The following is a 24608-nucleotide window of genomic DNA, read 5'->3' as shown; positions in this document are numbered from 1 at the left end:
ATCGTCTATGAGTTTGCAAATATATTTGGCTAGGCCCCTAAAAAGTAATGACCTCTTCCATCATGAAAGTAAGAGTGACCACCCTGGCTAATTTCGTCAAACCGCGCACTGATGCGCTCATAATTTTGCCCGTATCTTCCAAGCTCCCGTAGCCGAATGGAAACCCAGTCTTGATAAATTCGGTCCGAAGTTGCAATGCCCGCAATGAATAATGACCAGGTTATCCGGACTAAAAGACGCGGCCGGCTTCGGTGCAGTTTCAAACTCAGTTCAAGAACTAAAGACACGGCAGTGGTTACAGGGAGAATGATGTTATTGTAGCTTTGGAACTCGGGCCGACCGGCTAGGAGACTTTCGATGCAGAGATGGAAATAGACAATCGTGCCGTAATATGTGATAGCTGACCAGAAAATGGTCTCCATAACGCGACGATCGCCGGCGAGATCGCAGGAGGCGGACATTTTGGCTGAGGTGAGGAGTGTATCATATTCCTGAGTTGATTGGTTAGAAAAAGGAAGATTGGGAATCAACGATCATCAATGTTTACGATGCATGGACTCACGATAGACAATGTGTTTATTTCTTTGGTGATCCGATGGTATGGAGAACCTTCCCCAGAGCTGATATCTGGACCTGAACTATGTTTGAATAGTTCGGTAATTTTGAACTGAAGCACATGGCTACGGTGATATAAAGTCAAGCCGGGAAGATTTTCTAAATCATCCAGCTGGGATGATATGGGGTATCCATCGCCCCAGAAGCGGGAAGGGGACTGCCTGCTCAGTCTGTAGAGTGCAGGAAGGCTAAGCGCAGTATTTCCAGTCTCAGGTCGTAAGAAAAACCGAAAGATATCAGTGTCCAGGTTTGCGGCCCCAGAGCCAAAGAAAAGAACTGCAGGAGTGAAGAAGTAGAGTGTCCAAAGAAGGAAAAGGGGAACAGATGTGCCACCCAGTCCGTCTATTATCGACCCTGAAGGTCGAGCGGGAGTAGCAGAGTCTGTACTGCTTGCATATTCGCCCAAAGCAGAAAGGTTCATGTGGGGATCAGGTTGCTGCAAGGGTAGTTGGCTGTGCGTAATGGCAGCTGGCTGCGTGTTGCACTGAAGCAAAGGGACAATGTGGTTATGGAGAAGTGTCTCAACCCCCGGATATGGATATTGATCGCGGAGGCCCCGCTGCCAAAGCGGTTCTCATAGTCTATCATCAACCAAAGTGTGATGAAAATACTCTCGATTTGCTGTGGGGTCTTCACCTCTTCCTTGAGAGCTTCTCTGAGACTTGACAAAGCTCGCCCGTAATGTACCCTGCCATCCATGTCTGATCGCTCACTGCTCGGTAGATGACCGAGGGGATTCTCCATGTCATAGAGTTTAGACCGGTGGATCTCCCTCGCAGCACTAGCCAACATCACGCTCATGACCATAGGTTCTTTGGTCGCTATTCTGTGGTACGCATAAGAGACAGTTGACCATGGCCACTGCTTTCCGACAAGTACAACCAAGATCGAATCCTGAATATAACTCAAACATTCGCGATCGAACTCTGACAGTGATAAGGAATTGGCAGCCTGAATGCTCCGACCCTGCACGCAAAGCTGATTTTGAGTTGAGAGTGATTGCTGTGGATATGATATAATTTGCGGTCGCTTCCTTGCACTTCTGGAAGAATTCGCAGTGCTGGCTTCATCTCTTGTAGATCTCTTGGATGATATATCTGTTGAAGTACGCGTCGGCCTGCGCGGGATTGGGGCGCCTTTCCACTCGCACAGGATCCTCGCGGCCAAGCATCGCTTACATTGTGGCTCCTCGTGCGCTTGACTTGGTATTCTTTCCTCGTCACACTTGACCTTGCGGATACGGCAAGTTCGGCAACCTATACGAGCTGTCAGCACCAGGGGTTGATGCAAGGGAGAGGATCTGTGGGTCCTTGCCTGTCCTAGAACGGGTCTTTCCCGGTTTATCCATTGTTCAACCAGCCTAGGGCGACGGGGTTATTTTGCATCTGGCTCGGCTCACACGGTTTAAGAACAGTTATGAATTACAACATCACTCGCCTAATCGACCTTAAAACAGACAAGATGTGAGGGAAAAGAGGCGGGGAAAAGTTGGTTATCGGGAGGTTCACGTTGGAGCCGAGTTGATGATGCCGATTGGCTGCGTCGGCAATAATTCATGCATATGTTGTGGGTGGCCGTTTGATTGGCCAGTCTACTATTTTATCGTTACAATCGCCTATACTCCACCTAATGATGCGAAATCGTTAGGGAAGAGTTATTTAAGAAAGTGAAAACCACAAACATCTGAGTTCTTTACTGATAACAGACTCAAAATGCGGTTTTCCGAATCTAACAGCCGATTCCTCGACTTCGTGCAGGATGCACTTCGTCGGTATGATGCGCAATTGAAGGATATCAATCATAAAGTAAGCTCGAAGTCGGTGACAAATCTGGACGAGATCGCTAATATCAAGTCAGATTTGGTCGAACCCTGAGCTTGCATATGCAGAGTTCGATGCGCACAACAACATTTCTGACCTTTTTGAAGGTCTCAAATCTGAAGGATATTCAGTCACTCGCAAAGCGTATGATCTCGAAACTGCCCTGGAGGTTGAATACACCTACGGAACTGGAGGCCGTGTCGTGGCTTTCAATGCTGAATACGATGCCCTTCCCGGAATTGGGCATGCGTGTGGTCACAACCTCATCGCAACCAGCTCGATTGCTGCCTTCATTGCCACCTGTGAGGCCATGAAAGCCCAGTCGCAGCAATCATCCGGAAAGGGATTTACCGTTCGTCTTTTGGGCACTCCAGCCGAAGAGTCCGGTGGTGGAAAAGTGTGCCTGCTGAACAAAGGAGCATACAAGGGCGTCGATGCCTGCCTTATGGTGCACCCGATCCCGATGGTACCAGACCACCCCGAGCTGATGGGAATGGCAACCGTCATGGAGGGTGGATACCTTGCCAATGACAAAGTGAAAGTCACTTTCACTGGCAAGCCAGCACATGCCGCTGCTGCCCCTTGGGAGGGTATCAATGCGCTGGATGCTGTAGTTTCAGCATATGTCAACATTTCAATGCTTCGCCAGCAGATTCTTCCCACCCAGAAGGTTCATGGAGTCATTGTCAATGGTGGTGACCGCCCCAATATCATTCCGATGTCTGCCACTGTAGATTATTATATTCGCTCGCCGACCGTGAAGACTCTCAAGCCTCTGACGGAGAAAGTGGTGAAATGTTTCGAGGCTGCTGCGACTGCTACTGGCTGTAAGGTTGAATTTGACTGGTATTTTTGCATGCTCTGGACTTCTGTTGAAAAAAGACTAACCGTGTCATATCAATAGGGGCATCTCATATGCCGATCTGAAAACCAACCTGCCGATCTGTGAAAGCTACGTCTCTGTAATGCGCGCCCTGGGGCATCACACATTATTTGATAACTCGACACTGAAGGGCGCACTGGCTGGAGCATCTACTGATATGGGTATGTATTAAATGAAAATGGTATCCGATTTGCAATGCATTTTCTAAGCGATGTCGTCTAGGCAACGTCTCATATGCAGTCCCTGGATTCCACGGCGTCTTCACTATTCCCACCGAGGGAGTCAACCACACACCCCAGTTTACCAAGGGTGCGGGATCGGAGGAGGGCTTTAAGAGGGCACTCGCCTGTGCAGCAGGCATGGCCGTAGTGGCTTGCCAAATTCTTGTTGATGATAAATTTGCCGAGGATGTGAAGAGGAACTTTGAGGAGAATTGATTAACTGCGGACGTGAGAAAGCCAATGTTGAAACTGAATTTATATTTCCAAATTTATGACAAAATTTTTCTATTTGTTGAGACAGACTACCTGATACATGCCTTGTTTGTCAGATTTCAACTAGTTATTCATGCTTGTTTGTAGAGAATCAATCCTTCTTTTCTCCTCATTGCCGCCTTATTACTATCTTTCAAGAACTAATGTAAGAGCCACAAAGTGAGAGAGAAACGCTATATTGTATTGAGTTCATTGCTAGGAGAGATAGAGAGATAGAAAGAGAGGAAGAGAATCAGCTAGTCGAGGAGCAGATATCCTATCTACCCGAGGCAGTAACACTGTGCTAACAACATGAAGTCGGAATCTTTCGGATATCGTATACGAAATGCCTTTGCTGAACACATTGCACTCCTGATAAGTATGCCCCTCGTGGTAGATCGAGACAGGAGTGCTTGTTATCTGGGGAAATGACCTACAACCAGAGGACCAATCAGATACGCGATATCGGATATAAAGCTTCGGCAGCTGTTCTTGGTATCTTTCCGGTCCTCAGTAGATATGCCAAGGCTTTACAAGTTTGCCGAAACAGCCAATCAGAAGATGCGAGAAGATGTCTCAGCCTTCTGTTATCCAAATTTAAAAATTTGCGGGGAAAGCTTTATCTTCGTATCAAAGCAAAGTATAGCATATGCGAACCATGTCTTCCATATAAATAGACAAGTTGTTACCGCACAGGACATCCATTCAGTTCTTCTTCGATTTACAACTTCTTCTTGCTTAAAATCCTTTTCACAATGTCAAAAGACTCAATCAAGAACGAGCCGCTGTACGATGAGAAGCTGGATGGCCAAAGTGTTGAAAATGGCGCCCTGAAGTCTTCGTTCCAATTTTCTGCCAGCGAAGAGAAAAAGCTAGTTCGGAAAATTGATTTGATGTGAGCTTTTTGAGAAGGCAGAAATTTCCCTTGGAGCTCCGCTAATGACTTTTGTCTAGGGTTCTTCCAATCATGCTGATCGCCTATATGATGGCTTTTCTGGATAAGCAGACATTGAACTACACCTCCCTTATGAGTATTCGAGAGGACCTTCATCTGGTTGGCTCCCAGTATAATTGGTCATCTAGCATATTCTACTTCGGATACTTGTTCTTCTCGTAAATAATCCCTTCCCTGATGACGATCCTGCATTGTGGCTGATAACTACCAGGTACCCAGCATCTTTGTTGATGGTCAAGTTCCCACTCGGCAAATATCTTTCTACGGTCTTGTTGGTAGTCTATCTTCTTTTTGACCGGTCATGAGGTCTAACAAAAATATAGTATTTTGTGGGCCATCGTTCTGGCCTGTCATGCAGCTACTACGAACTTTGCTGGTCTGATGGTGGCACGTTTCTTTCTCGGGTGTACAGAAGCAAGCCTCTCTCCAGGCTTTACACTGATCACTTCGCTTTGGTACAGAACATCTGAACAGCCACTTCGTCATGGTATCTGGTTTTGCGGAAATGCCTTATCTACGATCTTTGGAAACTTGATCGCTGTTGGAATACTGCAGATTGACAATAGTCTCAAGGCATGGCAGGTGAGCTTGAAAAAATCTCCAAGGATCTAGTCCCTAGTCATCATTACTCATACCTTGCAGTGGCTATTCATCATCTTTGGAATCGTTACATTCCTATTGGGAATTGTCATGCTCTTCAGACTCCCGGATTCGCCTACTTCTGCGAGTTTCCTCACCGAAGAGGAAAAGCTCATTGCAACAGAACGAATCAAGGCAAATCAGACTGGGTTCAAAAATTCGACCATTGATAACTCGCAGATTATGGAAGCATTTACGGATGTCAAGACTTGGTTGCTTGCAATCTTGATATTGGCTGGCAATATTCCAAACGGTGGTTTCACAACGGTCAGTCAATCGTGATATGCTCCATATTCAAGGTGATTCGGGCTGATATATTGCAGTTCAACGGATTGGTCCTACGAGGGTTCGGCTTTTCAACTTTCAATACACTGTTGCTCGGTATACCAGGTGGTGTGATTGTCTTCACCTTCGTGTTGGTGTCGTAAGTTCCTTGAGGCATTATATATGGGTTTTGCTGATATAGGCCCTTAGAGGTATCATTTCATCAAAGGTGCCCAATAGCCGGTGTCTCGTTATGGTCGGATGCTACATGATAAGGTGACAATACTTTCCTTTTCAAAGTAAAGTAAACAACTCACAAGATGCTAATATCTCGAACAGTATCATTGGCAGTGCTCTCATCTATGCCACCGACACTCTGGGTTCCCAATATGCAGGCCTACTTCTCATGGGAATCTACTCAGCTACAATGCCGATTTCGATGGCAATGATCAGCTCCAACGTAGGTGGCTTTACAAAGAAAGCTACCGTCGGTGCAATTTACTTCATCATGTACTGCACCGGCAATATCATCGGCCCGCAGCTCTTTTTCGAAAGAGAAGCGCCAAAATATCAGGTATGTTTTTGACTCTGTTTTAATCCCCTACTGGGTGCGTTATTAATCATACGGTAGAGTGGATTCCTGGCTATCATTATTTGTTTAATTATATGTGTGATTGACGGGTTTGCGCTTTTGTTCTATCTGCGTTGGACAAATATTAGACGCGACAAGCAGCGCATGGAGACAGTGTCGGAGGACCATGAGAAACATGACGTTGCTCAGACACAGCTGGTCGATGCCACAGATCTAAAGAACAAGGGATTCAGATATGTCTTTTAGGCATTGTTCTCAAGCTGGAAACGTACCTTTGGCCATCTTGGATAAGCCCGGCGAGGAAACAAATTTATAGTCATTCACATATAAGCAAAATTGAACCTTGCATGCCAACACGGGAAGTGGGCTTGGCACGATTATGAAGCTATTCAAATATCACACCAAAAATATGTAGAATCACTTAGTCAAGAACAGTATATAAACGTGCAACTTTCACTCCCTCGTTAGCTCCCATGGAACATATTCATAGTCTGACAGTCAAATAGCAGGCGCCTAATATTCCTAAGATTGTTAAGCACAAATCACCCGTTCACGCCTTGACACCGAAGTTACCACGTGGTATAATATTCCTTCACTGTGCAATACACAGCCATTGCCGTCAAAGGGATCATACCTTCATTTTTGTACGCGGTATTTGTAGAGCTACTACGTACTAGTATTCGGGTAATCCACCTAGCCTCCACCCCCACCAAGATCTCCCAATTTCCTCCAAAAATTCCACAATACACAACTTACCCATCGGATATCGTATCCATTATCGCGTACAAGTTTTCAACCCAAAATGTCACTGGAGGTTTATCCCGCGACTCCCGCCGACGCGCCCGGGCTCACGCAAGTGTTCTACGCCACCTTCCGTAGCGATGTCGACACGGCCATGTTCCCAAACACGCCGGACGGGGTAGAATGGTGGGAGAGAGCTTTCAGCACGGCAATCACCCGCTCAATTGCAGGCGAGTCCAATGAGATATTCTTCAAGGTGACGGAAGGATCGGAAAGTGGCCGCATTGTCGCGTTCGCCAAATGGAAGCGTCCCGCACCCGTCGATCACGATCGACACGAGGAGCAGATCGTGTGGCCTCCTAGTAGCGATAAGGAGCTTTGCGATCGGTTTTTCTGGGGTATGGAAGCCGCACATGAAAAGTGGATGGGGGAGAGGCCTCATTATTGTATGTCCCCCCAACCCCCTTTCTTGGATTTTTATTTCGTTTCAAACTTTCAAACTTCAAGATATGCTTGCTCCTTATTCCACGAAAGAATACGAATAAAACAGCCACTAACAGCCATGCATAGATCTGGATATGCTGGGTGTCCACCCTTCCTACCAGGGCAAGGGACTTGGCTCGAAGCTCCTCAAATGGGGTCTCACGCGCGCTGATGCTGAAGGTGTGGAGGTTTATCTGGGTGCATCTCCGGTTGGGAGACCATTGTATGCGAAATATGGGTTCCGGGAAGTTGGTACCTTTTCACCATACCCCGACTATGTGCTGGTGATGATGATTCGATCGCCTATGGGACAAGAGAAATTAGAGTGATCGGATAAAATGTAATAGAGTATTCCGAGGATTTTCAAAACTAGCATTCTTTCATAAATTTCCTTCTGGAGCGACTCCAAAGCAAAATCTTCATTCTCAAACTCCGTAGCTCGGCTTCCTCCCGGCAATCCGCCCCGCTTGCTTGGGAGTGGATATCCCCTCAAGGCGCACGAATCGAAGTCGATGATGACTGGTGTATCACTTTGTTCATTTGCAAACATGACATTGTCTGGATTAATATCCTCATGGACAAAACTGAGAGTATGCAGATAATCGACACCGCCCTTAACTTGTCAAAGGAACGTATCACGTATACGGTCTGAACATTGCATTCAGAACCACAATAAAAGTTATAGAAAAAGCAACGAAGGGGTATTTTTTTGAGCCGTCATATTGGAATGCACAAGGCAAATATGACCCTGTATATATGGGTTGTCTACGCCGCTGCTCTTGCTTGAGTTTCGATCGGCAGTGCCAACCACGCACCAGCCATGAGAATCCAAACTGCACCGCAGAACCAGACCGGACCTCCGCCCGAAACCGCAGTGTTATCAAAAGTGGTAATAATATGAGCAATCAAGCCAAACACTCCCCAAAAGAATCCCATCACACCCAGACTATATCCACGCACTGTAGTCGGCACAACCTCAACAGTATAAAGGGTCAGCGTAGCTATGCCAGCAAAGCGCAGGAAGCTGATGATGCATTCAAAGGCCAGCGTAGCACTGCGAGACTTGGCTAAGGTAGCGAGAAGCATAAACAGCCCAGTCAAAATAGCAATCCCAGCTCCGGTGCGCTTGCGTCCCAGGCCTTTCACTTCAACCAAAATTGCTGCCACGAGCGGGCCGGGGATACCACAGAGCGCAACATATATGTACCGACTGTAAAGGTATGATCTCGAGGCTGTTGTCGCGTTGACTTGGGCTACACCACGCGCCGCGAGATAATTACTGATATAAGTTTGGTGAAGGACGAAGGTTAAACCCATCACACTCCACAGCAGGACAAGAGACACTGTGCCATGAATATTGAGGGAAGAAACAAGGCCTTGAGGTCGGGATTTTGTGCGCAGTTCAGCTTCGGTACCGTCGACTGTGGAATCAATCCGTGCAAACGATGCTTCCGTAAGCCATGTCTGGCGCTTGTTGTGAAGCGCAATATCCTTGACGAGCTGGGTTGTTTCTGCATCGCGGCGACGTGAGAGGAGGAACTTTGGTGTTTCGTGTAGGTTCAATGCGAAACGACACAGATACAGGAAGAGAGTCATGCACCCGAAGGTCCACCATACGTAGCGCCAGCCTTTGTTGCTGACGTAGTGACAGGACGAGGAGCTGTCAGATGAGGAGCTGGCGCTGCTTGAATGGCCGAGGGCGCGCTTGTGGGCCATCGATTGAGAAGTGCTCACTTCGTCCGGGCCGGTGCCACATGTGTATAGAGCGATGAAAGCCCTACATATAGTTTAGTGATGTTTTCCAATAAATGATCTAGCTATTGCTTACCATCCCACTGCAGCGGCAACCAATTGTCCCAAGCCCCAGAATACACCCTGCAAGGCGACCAAGTATTGATGTGACGCAGGCAGCGATTCCAGCAGAATCATTGCGTCAACAGCTTGGTTCCCAGCAACAGCAAATCCGACAACGCAGCCTACGACACATAGACCTGTGAAGGAAGGCAAGCCCGCACCGACTAGACCACCCATCCCCATCAACACGATGGTGCTAGTGAACATCCACTTCCTACCCAGTGTATCCGACATCATGGGCCAAGCTGTACCGCCGACAGTGAGACCGACAAATAAGCTGATGAAGAGGTAATCGGTGTTGTCACCGGGAAAGAAGAACTGAGCTTCATTTCCAGATGAAGGAGCAATGACTATGAAAGACATGATCCAGAACTACCATTGAACGAACTTAATTAGTACCCAGGGAGACTTTCTTTGTATGATACGAGAACTTACACTATCAAGAAACCAGCCAACGCCGGTCATCAAGAAAAGCATCCATTGATATATCCCCATTCCCATGTCCAGCAGCGCTTGGTTCAAGAGCTGGGCCTTTGCCGCGAAGACGGCATCGCTTCCAGGATGGACCTTGGGGGTTTCGATTTCAACCCCGAAGAGGCTTTTGTGTTGTTTTTCGGGCGCTTCGCTTATCTTAGATGGCCCTGCTTTTTCAACATCATTCACTAGGGTAGACGCAAATGCACTTTGTGCCTCAAAGTTTCTAGCGGGTCTGATGTGATCATCATCGCTCGACATTGTGGGCCAATGTGGTATGATGGCACTTCAAATGGCCAAGGCGTGTTGGTTGTGAAGGACAGTCTTCAACCTTCGATTCCAGAACAAGATGTCACCACGGGGCCCACGTTTGTTTATTTATCGGGAACACACCTCGTATTAAGTCACACGAATATATAGGCAGTGGAGACAAGCTAGATAAGCAAACGTCGCACCCAAGACCACGAAGGTAGATCCATAACTAGCTAAGATCTACGATATCCAGGGCGGACGAGTTTGATCAACATATCCACAGTATTTCCAGACCCCACCATATAGACAGGGAAGATTTCATAGCAAGCGGGGCTTTCTATTACTCTGGTAGGGTCATGATGCATACCCGAATTGGCTAGAGGGGGAGATTAGGCAATCGAATTAGGCAATCCGAAGAGCATTGAGTAGCATTTGCAGGGGCGGTTGTATGCACTAAAGCCCGCGGAATGAATATTAAGGTAAACTATTAGCAATGGAAAGTTTTGATCCAACCAGTCGATAAGGGTTGCAGGGCTTTCTCCGAGGACAAATTCTCCTCGGAACGCGACACATCATTTACGTATACTGATAGGGACTGGGGTGTTAGACTTGGGGGATAATACAAAGCCGTCAAGGAAGCTATTGGTTGAAATAAACTCCACATGAGGGATTGAGGCGTTATGGGACTTGGCTTGATATTGAGCCACCCAATTGTGCTTAGTACTGTAGCTATGGTGATTGATTAATATTTGATCAAGCTCTGCTCAACTGTGCTTGTAGGACATATATTACGGGGTGACCATTACGAAGAAATTTCAGTAGTAGGATAGATAGCTGTGAACGAGCGAAGTTGTTAAATCCGAGACTCGGGGGATATTTCCGAATTGGGAATCGCTTGGGAATTCCATGTGCCGTCTCCTCCACATCTGAAAAACTGGCAATAAGCCCGTTGTTTAGCGAGAACGAAGAAGCTATTTGCTAACAATTTCAGAGTGTTCAACATCAATAACATCCTTGCCATCCACACATAGATCATCCCCTAGACGAGGCGCGCCGTCTCCATCAAAGATTATCGCGATTTCCTCGAGTGAGTATCCCTTGGTTTCCGGGTAGACGAAGTAAACTACAATAAACTCGATGGCCACCCACGGGATAAAGATGATATAGAACTTCCATGCGATGTTTTGAAGCCCAATAGGAAACGCGTAGGCCGCGAGGAGGGTGAAGGAAGTGGAGAAAAGTTGAAACAAAGCTTGACCTCTCATGCGAAGATGGAAAGGCAGGGTCTCCGCAATATAGAGACCGAGATTGCCGTTCAATCCAAAATTATAACATGGCGAAAAGAGGTAGAGGAAGGCAACCACTGCACCACCTGCGGCTTTGTTTGAAGAATCTTGGGCGAAAATAGCACTGCCAATGGTGATACCAATGAGACAAAAGAAGATGCTCGTTCCTGATCCGAGGAATAGAACTCGACGTCCAAGCTTGTTGGGAAGAGTGGCGAAGTATAACGAGGAAAACCACGAAAGCATCTGCTGGGTTGCATTAATCAAGGTTTGCTCGAGACTGGATGTCAATCCCACACTCGAGAGAACTGGCGAGAGGTAATATGAAATAAAAGCATTGCCCGACATCTGATACAAGGGGTACAAGCCCCGATATTAGCTTCAACATATATATCACAAATCTTGGTCGGGGGCACATACCTGAGCGAAACACGCGCTCCATAACAGAATAAACAAGCGCTTCCGATTTCCAGCAGAGCGAGTAAATTGCAAATAGCTCTGAATCCAGCTAGCTTTGTTCACACTGTGTTCATATTGGAGAGCCTCTTGGATGTCGTTGAATTCGAAACGAACGAGCGGATCGTCCTTGTTGCCTTCTCCGTGGTATTTAGCAAGGATTTCAAGTGCTTCATTGCTTCTATCCTTGGATATAAGCCAACGTGGGCTCTCTGGGACAAAGTATAACCCCAGAAGTTGGACAAGGGACGGAAGGCCCTGAAGGGCGGAGGGAATTCGCCACGCAGCGCTGCCATCGATGCGAAATGTGCCAAAGGTCGTCCAGGCCGCAACAATTGCTCCAAGGGCGTAGGTTGTGTTGAACATAGCTGTCGCTGTAGCTCGGTGCGCTGGGTGTGCAATCTCTGTGATCAATGGGGCGCCAGATGACCCAAGGAAGACTGTTCCGCAGCCTAGAATTCCACGAGCAATCACGAACATTTCGAGGTTCTGGGCACCGCCTTGGAGTGCTGCTCCAATGCAGCAGATAATTGCACCAAGGGCAAGGCCAGCACGTCGACCAAAACCATCACACACAAATGATATGAACGGAATAGCCACCAGGCCACCGATTGGATAGGCAGCATTGAATAAACCGAGGGTAGCTCCTTTCGGTTCTCCAAAATAGCTGCGCCAACTTTCCACTGCCTGGAGCCCATTCATCATCGACCCGTCAAAGCTATCATTGGCATAGGTTAGTCAACTTCCAAAAGACAAGAAATGGGTTCAATTCCTCGCTAGAAGACTGTTTGTAAGCGTACCCCTGAGTAAAAAGAGACAGCAGTGGAAACATCATGAGAAGATTCAGTGAACGTAAATTCTTGTGCCTCCACCAGTGGACCACGTCCACGCTGCTCTCGGGCATCACGGCCCTAGAAGAAGAAGACATTCAGGCGAAGATGCTCCCTCAAAGGGAAGCCGATTTTCAAAAACGATTGCTTGTACAGAAGAACCGTTGAGTAAACTAAGATGCTGTGGGGAGATCCGGAGGACACTTTATATGTATCCTCCCTTTTTTTTCCATCTAGATAGAAGCCATGATATGGTGATCCACGTTGTCGTTCTGGGCCAATTTCTCTGGTACCCCGGGGTTCTCAGTTGTGGGGGAAGAATTTGGCGAGAAGCCGGGGAAATAGAGAGCGAAAATAGTGTAAGGATAGGCGAAAGGGTAAACCGATATCGCGGAGTCCCGGGTCAATCTCGGCTCGCCAAGGGGTTCGGCCAACGTCCGCACCCCGCGGAATCCCGGGTATTTGATGGCAGATTTCTTTTCTCTCGATTAACCCTTGGGTACATATAACATGTTGAAGGATATATCATCTTAGGTTGTGACGCGCAAGCCACATTGAAACGGCGTCAGATGACAATCCCGCTTGTCTTTTTATTTTTCTTATTTTGATCCCTTCAATCATGTCTATGTGGATATGGCACCCCGAATGGACAGAGCAGTCAACGGACTCGGCTGGAGCATTTGTTCACTTTCGCAAGAGATTCACCCTGACGGAGAGCCTCTCAAAGCCAGTACACATTCACATCACCGCCGACACGAAATATAAACTCTATGTAAATTCCGAATTTGTATCTGTCGGTCCCGTGAAAGGGGACCAGCATCTCTGGTTTTATGACGAGCTAGACATTCAACCTTACTTGAGATTGGGTGTCAACACCATCAATGTTAGAGTGCTGCGATTGTACCATGCCACGGCACACGCAACCAGTTTTCCACGATTACATGTGCCAGGTCTTCTCCTCCGCAACGCCTGCTCAGATTTGGATCTGGCCATCAATGTCCAGACCGACGACAGCTGGGAAACGGCTCTTGATGAATCAACCATCCTACCCACAGACATTTCAGAGGACGCATTCTTACATGTCTACGAGAAAGTCGGTCATATGACCCAACCAAACTGGGTCCCGGCCAAACCTTTAGTCTTTCCCACCTCCCACGGTCTTTCAGCCCCATGGAAACTTTCTCCTCGACTGATACCATTTCCTCAATATGAGTCAGTGACATTCAAGTCGATTCACAAGATTGAAAGCAACCGGTCTCGAGCAGACTGGGAACAAGCTTTACTCGGTTCAGATGATACCATTTCCGAGGGAATTCTTCTTCCAGCTGGAAGTCGGCATCATCTAGAACTGGAACTTGAGAACCATACCACTGCACTGCTTTACTTTCGTTTCAAGTGGCCTGAACATGCCGGTAGTATGATGAAAGTGACCTACTCCGAGTGCTATGAAGACGAACCCGAGACTGTCCCGTGGGTTAGAAGGAAGGGCGACCGCCGTGATACCAGGAAGAAACTCGTCGGACCAACAGACGAGTATACGATCCCTGGGATCGCCGAACAAAAGCTCGGGGGCACACTGAGCTACAACTCAAACTATTCTGATGAGGATGTCTTTGCACCGTTTCACTTTCGCACATTTCGATTCCTGGCATTGGACATCAGTGTATCAGAGCTATCAGATCTCACCATGAAGCGCATCGACATAACTACGACCAAATACCCCCTGCATGTGCTTGCAGATTTTGACGTTTTATCCGTTGATAATGTCTACCGGAAAATGTGGACGACAAGCATTCGAACCCTCTCAAATTGCATGCATGATTGTTATGAGGATTGTCCTTTCTATGAGCAACTTCAATATGCAATGGACACCAGGAGCTCGTCCCTTTTCACATACTGTTGCTCAGGCGATGATCGCCTAGCACGCCAAGCAATCATCCAACTTCACAACTCATACTCGCCAGAAGTTGGACTCACAGCAAGCCGCGCGCCAGCTCACCAACTTCAGCTAATTCCTCATTTCTCCCTGTTTTGGATCTGCATGATAAGCGATCATTTCGAATACTTCAATGACGCCGAATTTGTTCGTCAGTTCTTGCCCGTGTGCGACGGCGTGTTGGAGTCGTTTGCTCGTCGAATCGACCCTACGCTCGGCCTGATTCGTATGTCTGATAGCTTACTGCAATGGGACTTTGTGGATTGGGCGGACTCATGGAAGCCACTCGGAATTCCACCAGCGGCTGAAAGGTCTGGCTTTGCATCGTATACCAACATGTTGTATTCATACACCCTGAAGCGGATATCAACAGTTTTGCTTTCTGCGGGTCGCCCAGGAGTTGCTAGTGAATACCAAATGCGAGCCAATGCAACACAGCTTGCGCTGAAGGCCCACTGCTTTGATGGTCACTTCTTCACAGACGGATTAGCCTCAGAGGCAGCTGGTGACAATAATTATAGCCAGCACGGTCAGGTTTGGGCGGTGCTATCCGGTGCCGCTACAGGCGATTTGGCTTATGATATCATCTCCGAATGCACTGCAGTGTCTGGTGCTAGGGATTTTACACCAGCGTCAACAGCCATGTCCTTTTATGCGCTTCGTGCTATGTCAATGGTCGGAGGTAGTCTTTATGACGAACGCTTCCACCAATTTTGGGGGCCATGGAAAACCCAGTTGTCGCAGAACCTTAACACCTGGTTGGAAGATACAGTCTTCCAACGATCGGATTGTCATGCATGGGGAAGCTCGCCGATATACGAGTTCATGACTGAGGTTGCTGGTGTTCGAATGGGTACACCAGGATGGAGGAATATGACCTTCCATCCACGGGTTGGTTTGTTCCCGACACTCAATGCCACAGTTCCCTTTGGGGCCTATGGCTCATCTGGCATTGCACATGTTCATTGGAAACGCGAGGGAGATACTATCAAAGTTTCATTATCATTGAAAATGGACAACGGGGAGGCTGCAAACTTGCCCATTCGAGTGGTCTTTCCAGATGGACATGACGAGATGATGGATGGTGGTGAAGATATTCACCTAACTTTGAATGCCAAATGATTAAGTCCACAACACTAGATTTACCTATTCCATTGATTTCGTGTAATAACTACGCTTCCATATAGGAAGGCCGTGTCGCGCATATCTTTTTGTACACAATGAAATCAACCACCGGGAAAGAAACTTAGTTCACAACAATCTAACAGTCTTCTGGAATGTCTTTGATCATATCCTCGAGTATCTCTAACTGACTAGCGATGTCATTCGCCTCAAGACTCCAATATCTCAGCATTTGCATCACCTGTTCAACACCATTCTTCCAACGGGGAGGAAGTAAAGTAACGAGGCCCCGACGAGCTGCACCACACAAAACCAAGGCACTACGTGTACAGGACCGCAACATCAGCCACGTTCCATGGTGGCGATAGTAGAACCCAGCCTTGTTATTTCCAATTCGAGACGCACAGATATGTAACCCCTTTCGTGTAAATTCTACCAGCTCTGGATCGCAAGGCAAACCTTCGTGAATGGCATCGAAGATAAATGGCCAGTAAACCATCTCGAAGCAGTCGATTGCATGACCCTTCAAGATAAAACGCAAAGCGGAGTGTTCTTCGTCTTTAGCTTGCGCTTCTTCGCTCGGTGTATCAGGCTTTAGCAGTCCTGGGAGCGAGTTCAGTCTAGATAGAAGAAGAAATCAGTAAATCAAAAGGGAAAATGAGAAATAAGAGCAAACATACAACCCGTGTGTTTGTCCTTCGAACTCCCTAGTTGTCTCTAATTCAGCCGATTTTCCAAACGGCTTACAGTTATAGACATAGTTCAAAACTCGGTTACCCAACCGGCGTAGAGCTATCTCAGCCAGATAGAAATACCAGACGGTCTCCCCCTGGATTTCAAGATCTTTGGGTGGAGAAGGGAAGAGGGCGGGATATGTCAGATCCAGGCAGCTGGTCTTTCCAACACCCAGTTCCAATCGAAGTTCTCTGTAGATTCATGGTTAGTCTGATGTTTGAATTTGGTTCGAGATCACAACTGACAATTCTGACTTGAAACATGTCCAATATATACTTTCTCGTAGAGTATGTTTCTCATCATGATTGGCATCACTCGGAGGTATGGGACTGTTGAACCCTTCACAGCAGACTAGAGCCTGGACAAACATCGACCAAGCCTGAAATGGTCGAAGTGTTGCCATCAAATACACACCTGCAAGAAAAAAGCACTGTGCTTCGATTATACCACTCCCGCCAAGTAATACACCCATCCGCTTTCTGGCTGCAAGAAAGTATGCTTCTGCTTTCTTGAATTCCTCTGATTGACGGATGTCCAAAGATGAAGATGGGGATGAGGACTGGCTGTCAGGAGGACCGGAGATGGTTCCTAGTGCATATATCAAGAGCTGATGGGAGTGAGCAGAGCCTATGACAAATGCCTTCAGATTTACTGACAAGTAAACATGACTTAGCATCCCAACCCAGACCATCGAAAAGAGTATCTCTCATATACTCCTGCACTTTGCCAATTTCCAAGACGGGGTTGTAAATATGAACATGTCTGATGAACCGTTGCAATAGCTGTCTGGCTCCGCCATTTTCGAACTCCAAAGAGACAGGCAAATAATGCTGTTCTGGAATTTCGTTTGGTTGTTGAAGTAAAGCCCTTAGATCGTGTTTTTGTGCAATATTGCAAGTTTGAAAGACTGGCCAACTCAAAATACTCTCGACATTGATATGATACAATGTTGATGATTCCGTCCTCTCCAGAGCTTGCAGTCTCCCTTCTGCGGGCGGCGATAGCTGATTTTGTAGTGTCCCCTGCGCTAAAGATGGGTCTGGTGTTGCTGGTAGAGAGCCGGGACTCAACGTGGATCTACGGACCAATTCTTCCAGAGTGTCTAAGCGTTGCAAGATGAGAATGCTGGCCGGGTCAAACCTATCATTCTTGCTTAGCAAATTTTCTCTTCCTTAGCTGGGGGTTCATGAATTACGTGGATTTGTCATTTTCTCGGTAAATGCACGGCATCGCCAATCCCACACAAGAGCCACACACGGGCTTTTCATTGTCGCACTTAATTCGTTTCTGTCGACAGGTGTGACATGCTTGTACTGCCCGCTTCCGCGGGTACGAGGGTCTTTCATTATTTTCCTGTCGCTGCCTTTTCCGGGGGTTGCAGGTTTCCTCTGTCGGCATTTCTTCAGTGGATCTGAGGGTGGGGTGTTTAGGATGTCTGAATCAATCCTAGCCATGCACGATGACGAAGTGCAGGGCTCAAAATGCAATGCAGGGAACAAGGTAGGAAGTCAGCGGAATTCCGGAAGACTAGATAGAATGACTGTGGGAAAGGAATGTCTCATATGTGAGTGAATGACCCGCGGAATCCCGGAGTTTAGCCGGTCGGGGGAAAATATACCGAGTGACAGACACTCTTGCTTGCCATTCCAAATCGAAAGGACAACGAAAAAGGACTTGCAAAGTGTTGATAGGTGGTTGCTGTCCAATTTATCAAATATAATGGAATCGCCTGCACTTCCTACGCTCAAGAACGGCTTTTTCTTCAAACACTCAGCCATTATCCGTCACGACTTCTCTTCCAAACTTCATCATGACTCGACAATTTACAAATGCCGTGAATGTTCAAAAAACGGTCCATCCTGACTTTGACGTGGAGCATGTCCTCGCTCTACTGAATGTCGACGAGAAGATAGCTCTGATCTCCGGCAGCGACCCTTGGCACACTGCACCCATACCTCGCCTTGGTATCCCTTCGATTCGTCTAACCGATGGACCCAATGGTGTGAGAGGAACCAAGTTTTTCAATGGTGTTCCTGCGGCCTGCTTTCCATGTGGTGAGTATGCATCTCTGCATTTCTCACGATTGCTAATTTGCAACTAGGAACCGGCATTGCAGCTACCTGGGACACCGCACTAGTCCAGAAAGGTGGCGAGCTACAAGGCCAAGAGGCTATTGCCAAAGGAGCATCGGTTATATTGGGACCGACAACCAATATGCAGCGATCTCCACTGGGCGGCAGAGGTTTCGAGTCTTTCAGTGAGGATCCAGTTTTGGCTGGAAACATGAGTGCTGCGACCATTGCCGGTATTCAGTCTACGGGAGTAGCGGCTACCCTCAAGCATTTTGTTTGCAATGACCAGGAGCATGAGCGACAGTCTGTGGATGCTCAGGTATCGGAGCAGGCTTTGCGAGAGATTTATCTTATGCCATTCCAAATCGCGCAAAGAGACGCAAAGCCGATGTGTTACATGACAGCGTACAACAAAATCAACGGAACACATGCAAGTGAGAGCAAGGTTCTCATTAATGACATTTTGCGGAAGGAATGGGGTTTCGACGGAATGGTGATGTCTGATTGGTACGCATATATCCATGCTTGAAACAGCCACATATACTATGAACTGTGGGCTGACAGCACTTAGGTTTGGAGTTTATTCCACTGCCGAGTCAATCCAAGCAGGCCTTGACTTGGAGATGCCAGGACCATCATACATGCGTGGTACACTAGTGAAGCAAGCTCTGGGATGTGGTAAACTACTACCCTTTGAGCTTGACCTATGTGTGAGAGAAGTGTTGAAGCTTGTGAAGAAAGTGATCCCTCTTGGCATTCCAGAAAATGCGGAAGAATTGACTGCGGATACCCCCGAGACATCATCGTTGCTTCGCTCTCTGGCCTCGTCAAGTCTGGTGTTGCTCAAGAATGAACACGATATTCTGCCATTCAAGAAGAACAAGACAACCGCTGTTATCGGTCCAAACGCCGATTTTGCGGCATATTGCGGCGGTGGCTCCGCATCACTCAAGCCATATTATGCGACCACTCCTCTCGATGGACTGAGAGCACAAGTCCCAGATATTCAATATGCACTGGGGGCCCCGGGTTGGAAGAAAATGCCTCTTCTATCTCGGTTGACCAAAGCAAGCAACGGTCTAGAAGGATTTGACATGAAAGTCTATCTCGAACCAGCGTCAAACAAGGATCGTGAAATGGTCGACTTGCTATATGTCGACACAGCAGACATTTTCCTCGCAGATTACTCGCACCCAAAAATCGAGAGCAATCTGTTCTACCTGGAGCTTGATGGCACACTCACACCAGAAGAGACTTCAGAGTATGAATTTAGTCTTTCGGTATCGGGGACTGGCAAAGTGATGGTCGATGGTCAGTGTGTCATCGACAACGAAACTGTGCAGACCCCCGGAGATAGCTTCTTTGGCTCCGGAACAATCGAAGAAATTGGAACTATTAAATTGGAGAAGGGAAAGACGTACAAAATTCAAATCACTTTTGGTACACTGCCAACCAGAACTTTCAACGTTGCAGGGGCCACTTCCTTTGGCGCCGGTGGTCTTCGAGCTGGTGGTGTTCCAAAGATCGAGATCGAGAGCGAAATCCAAAAAGCAGTCACATTGGCCAAGACGGTCGATCAGGTCATCCTCTGCGCCGGACTCAATGGCGATTGGGAAAGTGAGGGCTATGATCGGGCTACCATGGATCTACCCCCGGGGACTGACGAGCTCATTGCTGCGGTGGTAGCGGCAAATCCCAACACAGCTGTCATCATACAGTCGGGGACTCCCGTGACCATGCCATGGCTCAATGATGTCTCGTCGCTGGTTCACGCCTGGTACGGCGGCAACGAGACTGGCAATGCCATCGCAGATGTTGTCTTTGGTGCGGTAAACCCGAGTGGCAAGCTGCCGCTTAGCTTCCCGCGCCGCAATGAGGATAATCCTGCCTTTTTGAACTTCCGAAGTGAAAGAGGTAGCACCAAATATGGCGAAGGTGTCTTTATTGGCTACCGCTTCTATGAAAAGTGCAAAAAGGAAGTTGCATTTCCATTTGGCCATGGGCTGAGTTACACCACGTTCAAGCTGAGCTCGATCTCTCTCCAAAAGACCGAAGAGGAGCTGTTGGTCACTCTCGATGTTCAGAACACTGGAAATATTGATGGCGCAGAGGTTGTGCAGGTCTATGTTTCCCAGCAGAGTCCGAGTATCAATCGACCACCCAAAGAGCTCAAAGGTTTTGAAAAAGTGTTCCTCCGCGCACAGCAGGCTGAGACAGTAACTATCAAGATCCAGACGAAATATGCTACCAGTTTCTGGGATGAGCATAGAAACGCTTGGATTCAAGAGAGTGGTCGCTACCTTCTTCAAGTCGGGAGATCTAGTGCTGAAATTCCACTATCAGCTGACTTTGAGGTCGGACAAACTACGTGGTGGAATGGCCTGTAACCTTCTAAATTCTACTCCCGTCTCTTACTCGTCTAGTTTGTTTATTATAAAGTTCTATCGTTTCATCTACACAGTCAACGCTTTGTCAAATGTTTTAGAATTCATTAAAGCACATGTGTGTTTTGTCTTAATCGGTATGTCTCTCGTCACACATTGCTTTGTCCAAGATGTCCTTTGAGATATATATTCCCAGTCCTCTGGTGTCAAGCCAAGTTAATTTCACTTGCTTCATATGCATTGTCCCGATCTCCATAAACCAGGTTCAATTTTCCATACTAAGTGGAAACTCCATATACTTTATGGGCGGGTAATATTGTTGAGATATCCTAGGATTTTTATAATACCCACAATGATTTATAACTAGAGCAATAGCTCGGAACTCTGCATTAGTATGGAATTTGAAGCTTAGACGATCTCCCTTCAACTTGGCGGTGTCTTGTCACATGGGAATCTCCAAACTATGAACTCGCCCCAAATAGTATCAAGAACGAGAATTTTCTTTTAGAATTCCAGGGAAAATAAAAAAAGGCTAAAATCACATGTCCAGAAAGGGGCTAGCGTTGATGCACGGACCCAATCTTGAACCTTTAATTCGGTTCCACTATTCCCTATTTGGCGAATGGTACGAGTACGAAAATAGGTAGCTCATCATTTATTTGCCATTACTTCAACTTTCCCATATTCTGGACAATATTTTTTTATCGATTTCGAGTTCTACAACATGGGAGCTTCCACACGTTCTGAGACGAGGAAAGAAAGAGCGGAAGAGCCCGCTCCTCCTCCATATTCATTGGTTGCCGACGGTAGACTCGTGGCAGAATCAGGGAACGTGCAAGGTACGTCGAACCATCCATCCATGGATGGGTGATAATGAAGATTGGATAGTCCGTTCTAATACTCGTATAGGAGACGGCCGAATCGATGTGAACCTCGAATCCAGGATCGCGAGAACGCTCGCCAAAATCATCGACTTGCAGCAAGAAGACATCCATAATCCACCTCCCGACTATATCGACCCTACCAAGCAAGTCACCTCATGTGAATATAAGCTCAACATTGTCATTCAAATTGTGGGGAGCCGTGGAGACGTGCAACCTTTCATCGCGCTCGGAAATGCATTAAAAATATGTGGACATCGGGTCCGAATTGCCACCCACGGTGTCTTCGCAGATTTCGTACATGAGTCAGGATTGGAGTTCTTCTCCATCGGTGGAGACCCGGCAGAATTGATGGCATTCATGGTCAAGAATCCCGGATTGATCCCACAAATGAAGACACTACGCGAAGGGGAGGTGCAAAGAAAACAGGCGATGGTAGCGACAATGCTGGATGGCTGTTGGAGATCCTGCATTGAAGACGATCCAATCACCAAAGAACCTTTTGTTGCAGATGCCATAATCGCCAATCCTCCCAGCTTTGCACACGTTCATTGTGCACAGGCTCTAAGCATTCCTGTCCATCTGATGTTTACCATGCCTTGGAGCAGTACCAAGGTGTTTCCACATCCTCTCGCCAATCTACATTCTTCTTCTATGGATCCTCGAACTGCAAATTGGGTTTCTTATGGAGTTGTTGAGTGGTTAACATGGCAAGGGTAAACTCACCCATGGAGTAATAGGGATTGGTCGACTGACATGATGATCCAGGCTAGGAGATGTGATCAATCGATGGCGGATCTCAATAGATCTGGAGCCTATCCCCCCAACGGAGGGTCCCGGCCTTGCTGAAGCATTGAAAGTACCATACACATATTGTTGGTCTCCTGCCCTTGTACCGAAACCACGGGATTGGCCAAGCCACATTGGTATGTCATCACTTTGTTCGCTTGTTGCAATGATGAAAACTAAATTGTTTAGATGTCTGTGGATTTTTCTTTAGAGATCCCCCATCTTATACCCCGTCCTCAGAGCTGAGGGAGTTCCTACAAGATGGTCCGCCTCCTGTCTATATCGGCTTTGGTAGTATTGTGGTTGAGAATCCTCAACAGCTAATAGACACCATTGTCCTTGCGGTGGTAAGGGCAGGTGTACGTGCAATTATTTCAAAGGGTTGGAGCGGGTTAGTTGGAAGTCCAAACCCGAATATCTACTATATTGATGACTGCCCACATGAGTGGCTCTTTCAACATGTCAGTGCCGTAGTTCACCACGGAGGCGCTGGAACTACTGCGTGTGGTCTCAAAAATGGCCGACCGACTGCTATCGTGCCTTTCTTTGGCGAGTAAGTTATCAATTTTTCAACTGCCTTCTTTGACCTGGGAAATTTTATCGGTACTGATTTTGCTAGTCAACCTTTCTGGGGCAACATGATTGCTAGAGCCGGTGCTGGACCTAGACCTATTCCATTTGCATCTCTCAACTTTGAAAGGCTGACTGCTGCTATCCAATTTTGCCTCACCCCAGAGGTAACAGAAGCTGCACGCAAAGTGGCCTTCAAAATGCAGATTGAATCGGGGGTAACCGCAGCCGTGGAATCGTTCCATCGACATCTTCCCTTGGACAAAATGAGGTGCAGTCTAATGCCTAACCAGGTTGCAGTCTGGAGATACAAAAAAGGCAAAAGCCACGTGAACCTGTCAAATGCAGCTGTGCAGATCTTGATTGAGCATCAAAAGATAAATGAAAAACATCTTCAGTTGTATGTACCCATACTCGAGGTATTATATGAACCTACTAACCAACGGCTTTCATGTTCCATCAGTCATCTCGTCAATCCAATCGTCATTGAACATCGCCGCTGGGATCCCATAACCGGAATGTTAGCCGCAGCTACCATAACCGGCTCAACTATGCTGCACTCGACTGCTGATATGATTTACAACCCATACAAAGAATACAAACGCGGTCGTTCTCCAAACCCATCGTCCAGATCCTTACAAGTCACGTCACTCCCTGGCAGCTCGCGTTCACGGGAAACCTCGTCAACAAGAATATCTGCTGCCGACGAACCAAATTCTCACAATTGTCGATCACCATCCGTTGAGCCTGGATCCGAAACTGGACCCGATAAAAGGAGAAACGGGATATCTATTGCCGGTAGCATGGCAGGCGCAACGATGAAAGGTTTTGGGAAATTCACCGGGTCATACTTCAAAGGGGTGGTAGTCGACATTCCACATGCTGCTGCAGAAGGATTCCGACAGGTCCCTCGGCTGTATGGGGAAACACCCAAGGACTACGGTGCGATCCAGGATTGGAAGTCCGGAGCTATCGTTGGTGGGAGGAATTTTGTGGATGGTATAACTGATGGCTTTGCCGGTCTTTTTACACAGCCTGTCAATGGGGCAAAAGAGGAAGGTGCTTTGGGTGCGGTCAAGGGGTTTGCCAAGGGTACTATTGGGCTTGCAACAAAGGTCCCTTCTGGTAAGTAATTCTCTCAACCCATCCATGAATGCAACCAAACAGAGCTGACTTAGACATGTATTTAGCGGGGATCGGACTGGTGGCTTATCCTTTCCAAGGAATTACTAAAAGTATTGAGGCGGCTTTTCGTTCACAAAGTCGCAAGGCCCTTGTCAATGCTCGGCTAAAGAATGGGTATTATAGAACAAGCAGGATGCAGATGACCGATGAAGAGCGCCGAGAGATTGTGCGGTCATTTGATAGATTTTTATGGTCGTCGGATGCATAGATAGACTTAGTCTCTGACCACACTTGCATGGTTGCGGGTGAAGTTGAATTAGATAGCATTCTTATGTTGCTCAAGCTAGTAGAGCTATCATATACAACGTTAAACTGAT

At 47.3% G+C, this 24608-nt stretch overlaps 10 protein-coding genes across 10 annotated transcripts; 6 read left to right on the top strand and 4 right to left on the bottom strand.

The window, feature by feature from the left end:
* Positions 1–29: 29 nt before the first annotated feature.
* On the bottom strand, positions 30–1869 carry N7517_003754 (uncharacterized protein; the record flags this gene model as incomplete). Its single annotated transcript, XM_056721484.1, is given in 3 exon segments — positions 30–491; positions 563–1083; positions 1101–1869. Coding segments are annotated over 3 exon segments (1752 nt in total), but the record flags the coding sequence as incomplete, so codon positions are not given.
* Positions 1870–2327: 458 nt separating this feature from the next.
* N7517_003753 (M20 family metallopeptidase) lies at positions 2328–3755 on the top strand (the record flags this gene model as incomplete). Its single annotated transcript, XM_056721483.1, has 4 exons — positions 2328–2420; positions 2473–3281; positions 3340–3479; positions 3541–3755. 4 exons carry the CDS (start codon positions 2328–2330, stop codon positions 3753–3755), a joined length of 1257 nt encoding a protein of 418 aa, XP_056577733.1.
* A 791-nt stretch (positions 3756–4546) lies between these two features.
* N7517_003752 (uncharacterized protein) lies at positions 4547–6487 on the top strand (the record flags this gene model as incomplete). Its single annotated transcript, XM_056721482.1, has 9 exons — positions 4547–4686; positions 4746–4904; positions 4958–5017; positions 5070–5328; positions 5389–5652; positions 5709–5809; positions 5860–5925; positions 5989–6223; positions 6281–6487. The coding sequence occupies 9 exons, from the start codon at positions 4547–4549 to the stop codon at positions 6485–6487; spliced, it is 1491 nt and encodes a 496-aa protein (XP_056577732.1).
* A 556-nt stretch (positions 6488–7043) lies between these two features.
* On the top strand, positions 7044–7794 carry N7517_003751 (Acyl-CoA N-acyltransferase; the record flags this gene model as incomplete). Its single annotated transcript, XM_056721481.1, has 2 exons — positions 7044–7428; positions 7553–7794. 2 exons carry the CDS (start codon positions 7044–7046, stop codon positions 7792–7794), a joined length of 627 nt encoding a protein of 208 aa, XP_056577731.1.
* A 436-nt stretch (positions 7795–8230) lies between these two features.
* On the bottom strand, positions 8231–10054 carry N7517_003750 (uncharacterized protein; the record flags this gene model as incomplete). The annotated part of the gene is made up of 3 exons (XM_056721480.1): positions 8231–9242; positions 9294–9691; positions 9755–10054. The coding sequence occupies 3 exons, from the start codon at positions 10052–10054 to the stop codon at positions 8231–8233; spliced, it is 1710 nt and encodes a 569-aa protein (XP_056577730.1).
* Positions 10055–11016: 962 nt separating this feature from the next.
* On the bottom strand, positions 11017–12715 carry N7517_003749 (general substrate transporter; the record flags this gene model as incomplete). Its single annotated transcript, XM_056721479.1, has 3 exons — positions 11017–11679; positions 11752–12505; positions 12588–12715. The coding sequence occupies 3 exons, from the start codon at positions 12713–12715 to the stop codon at positions 11017–11019; spliced, it is 1545 nt and encodes a 514-aa protein (XP_056577729.1).
* A 521-nt stretch (positions 12716–13236) lies between these two features.
* On the top strand, positions 13237–15675 carry N7517_003748 (uncharacterized protein; the record flags this gene model as incomplete). The annotated part of the gene is made up of 1 exon (XM_056721478.1): positions 13237–15675. One exon carries the CDS (start codon positions 13237–13239, stop codon positions 15673–15675), a length of 2439 nt encoding a protein of 812 aa, XP_056577728.1.
* Positions 15676–15814: 139 nt separating this feature from the next.
* Positions 15815–17808, bottom strand: N7517_003747 (uncharacterized protein; the record flags this gene model as incomplete). The annotated part of the gene is made up of 5 exons (XM_056721477.1): positions 15815–16295; positions 16356–16601; positions 16656–17061; positions 17093–17550; positions 17606–17808. The coding sequence occupies 5 exons, from the start codon at positions 17806–17808 to the stop codon at positions 15815–15817; spliced, it is 1794 nt and encodes a 597-aa protein (XP_056577727.1).
* Positions 17809–18220: 412 nt separating this feature from the next.
* On the top strand, positions 18221–20869 carry N7517_003746 (beta-glucosidase; the record flags this gene model as incomplete). Its single annotated transcript, XM_056721476.1, has 3 exons — positions 18221–18464; positions 18512–18989; positions 19054–20869. The coding sequence occupies 3 exons, from the start codon at positions 18221–18223 to the stop codon at positions 20867–20869; spliced, it is 2538 nt and encodes an 845-aa protein (XP_056577726.1).
* Positions 20870–21590: 721 nt separating this feature from the next.
* N7517_003745 (putative sterol glucosyltransferase) lies at positions 21591–24499 on the top strand (the record flags this gene model as incomplete). Its single annotated transcript, XM_056721475.1, has 7 exons — positions 21591–21705; positions 21776–22463; positions 22516–22673; positions 22726–23089; positions 23156–23506; positions 23570–24231; positions 24297–24499. 7 exons carry the CDS (start codon positions 21591–21593, stop codon positions 24497–24499), a joined length of 2541 nt encoding a protein of 846 aa, XP_056577725.1.
* Positions 24500–24608: the final 109 nt, after the last annotated feature.

Source organism: Penicillium concentricum (assembly GCF_028827145.1).
Source record: "Penicillium concentricum strain IBT 3081 chromosome Unknown utg000002l_segment0_segment0, whole genome shotgun sequence".
Classification (NCBI taxonomy): domain Eukaryota; kingdom Fungi; phylum Ascomycota; class Eurotiomycetes; order Eurotiales; family Aspergillaceae; genus Penicillium; species Penicillium concentricum.
Note: the sequence above shows the minus strand (reverse complement) of the source record. Positions and strands in the feature narration are given on the sequence as shown.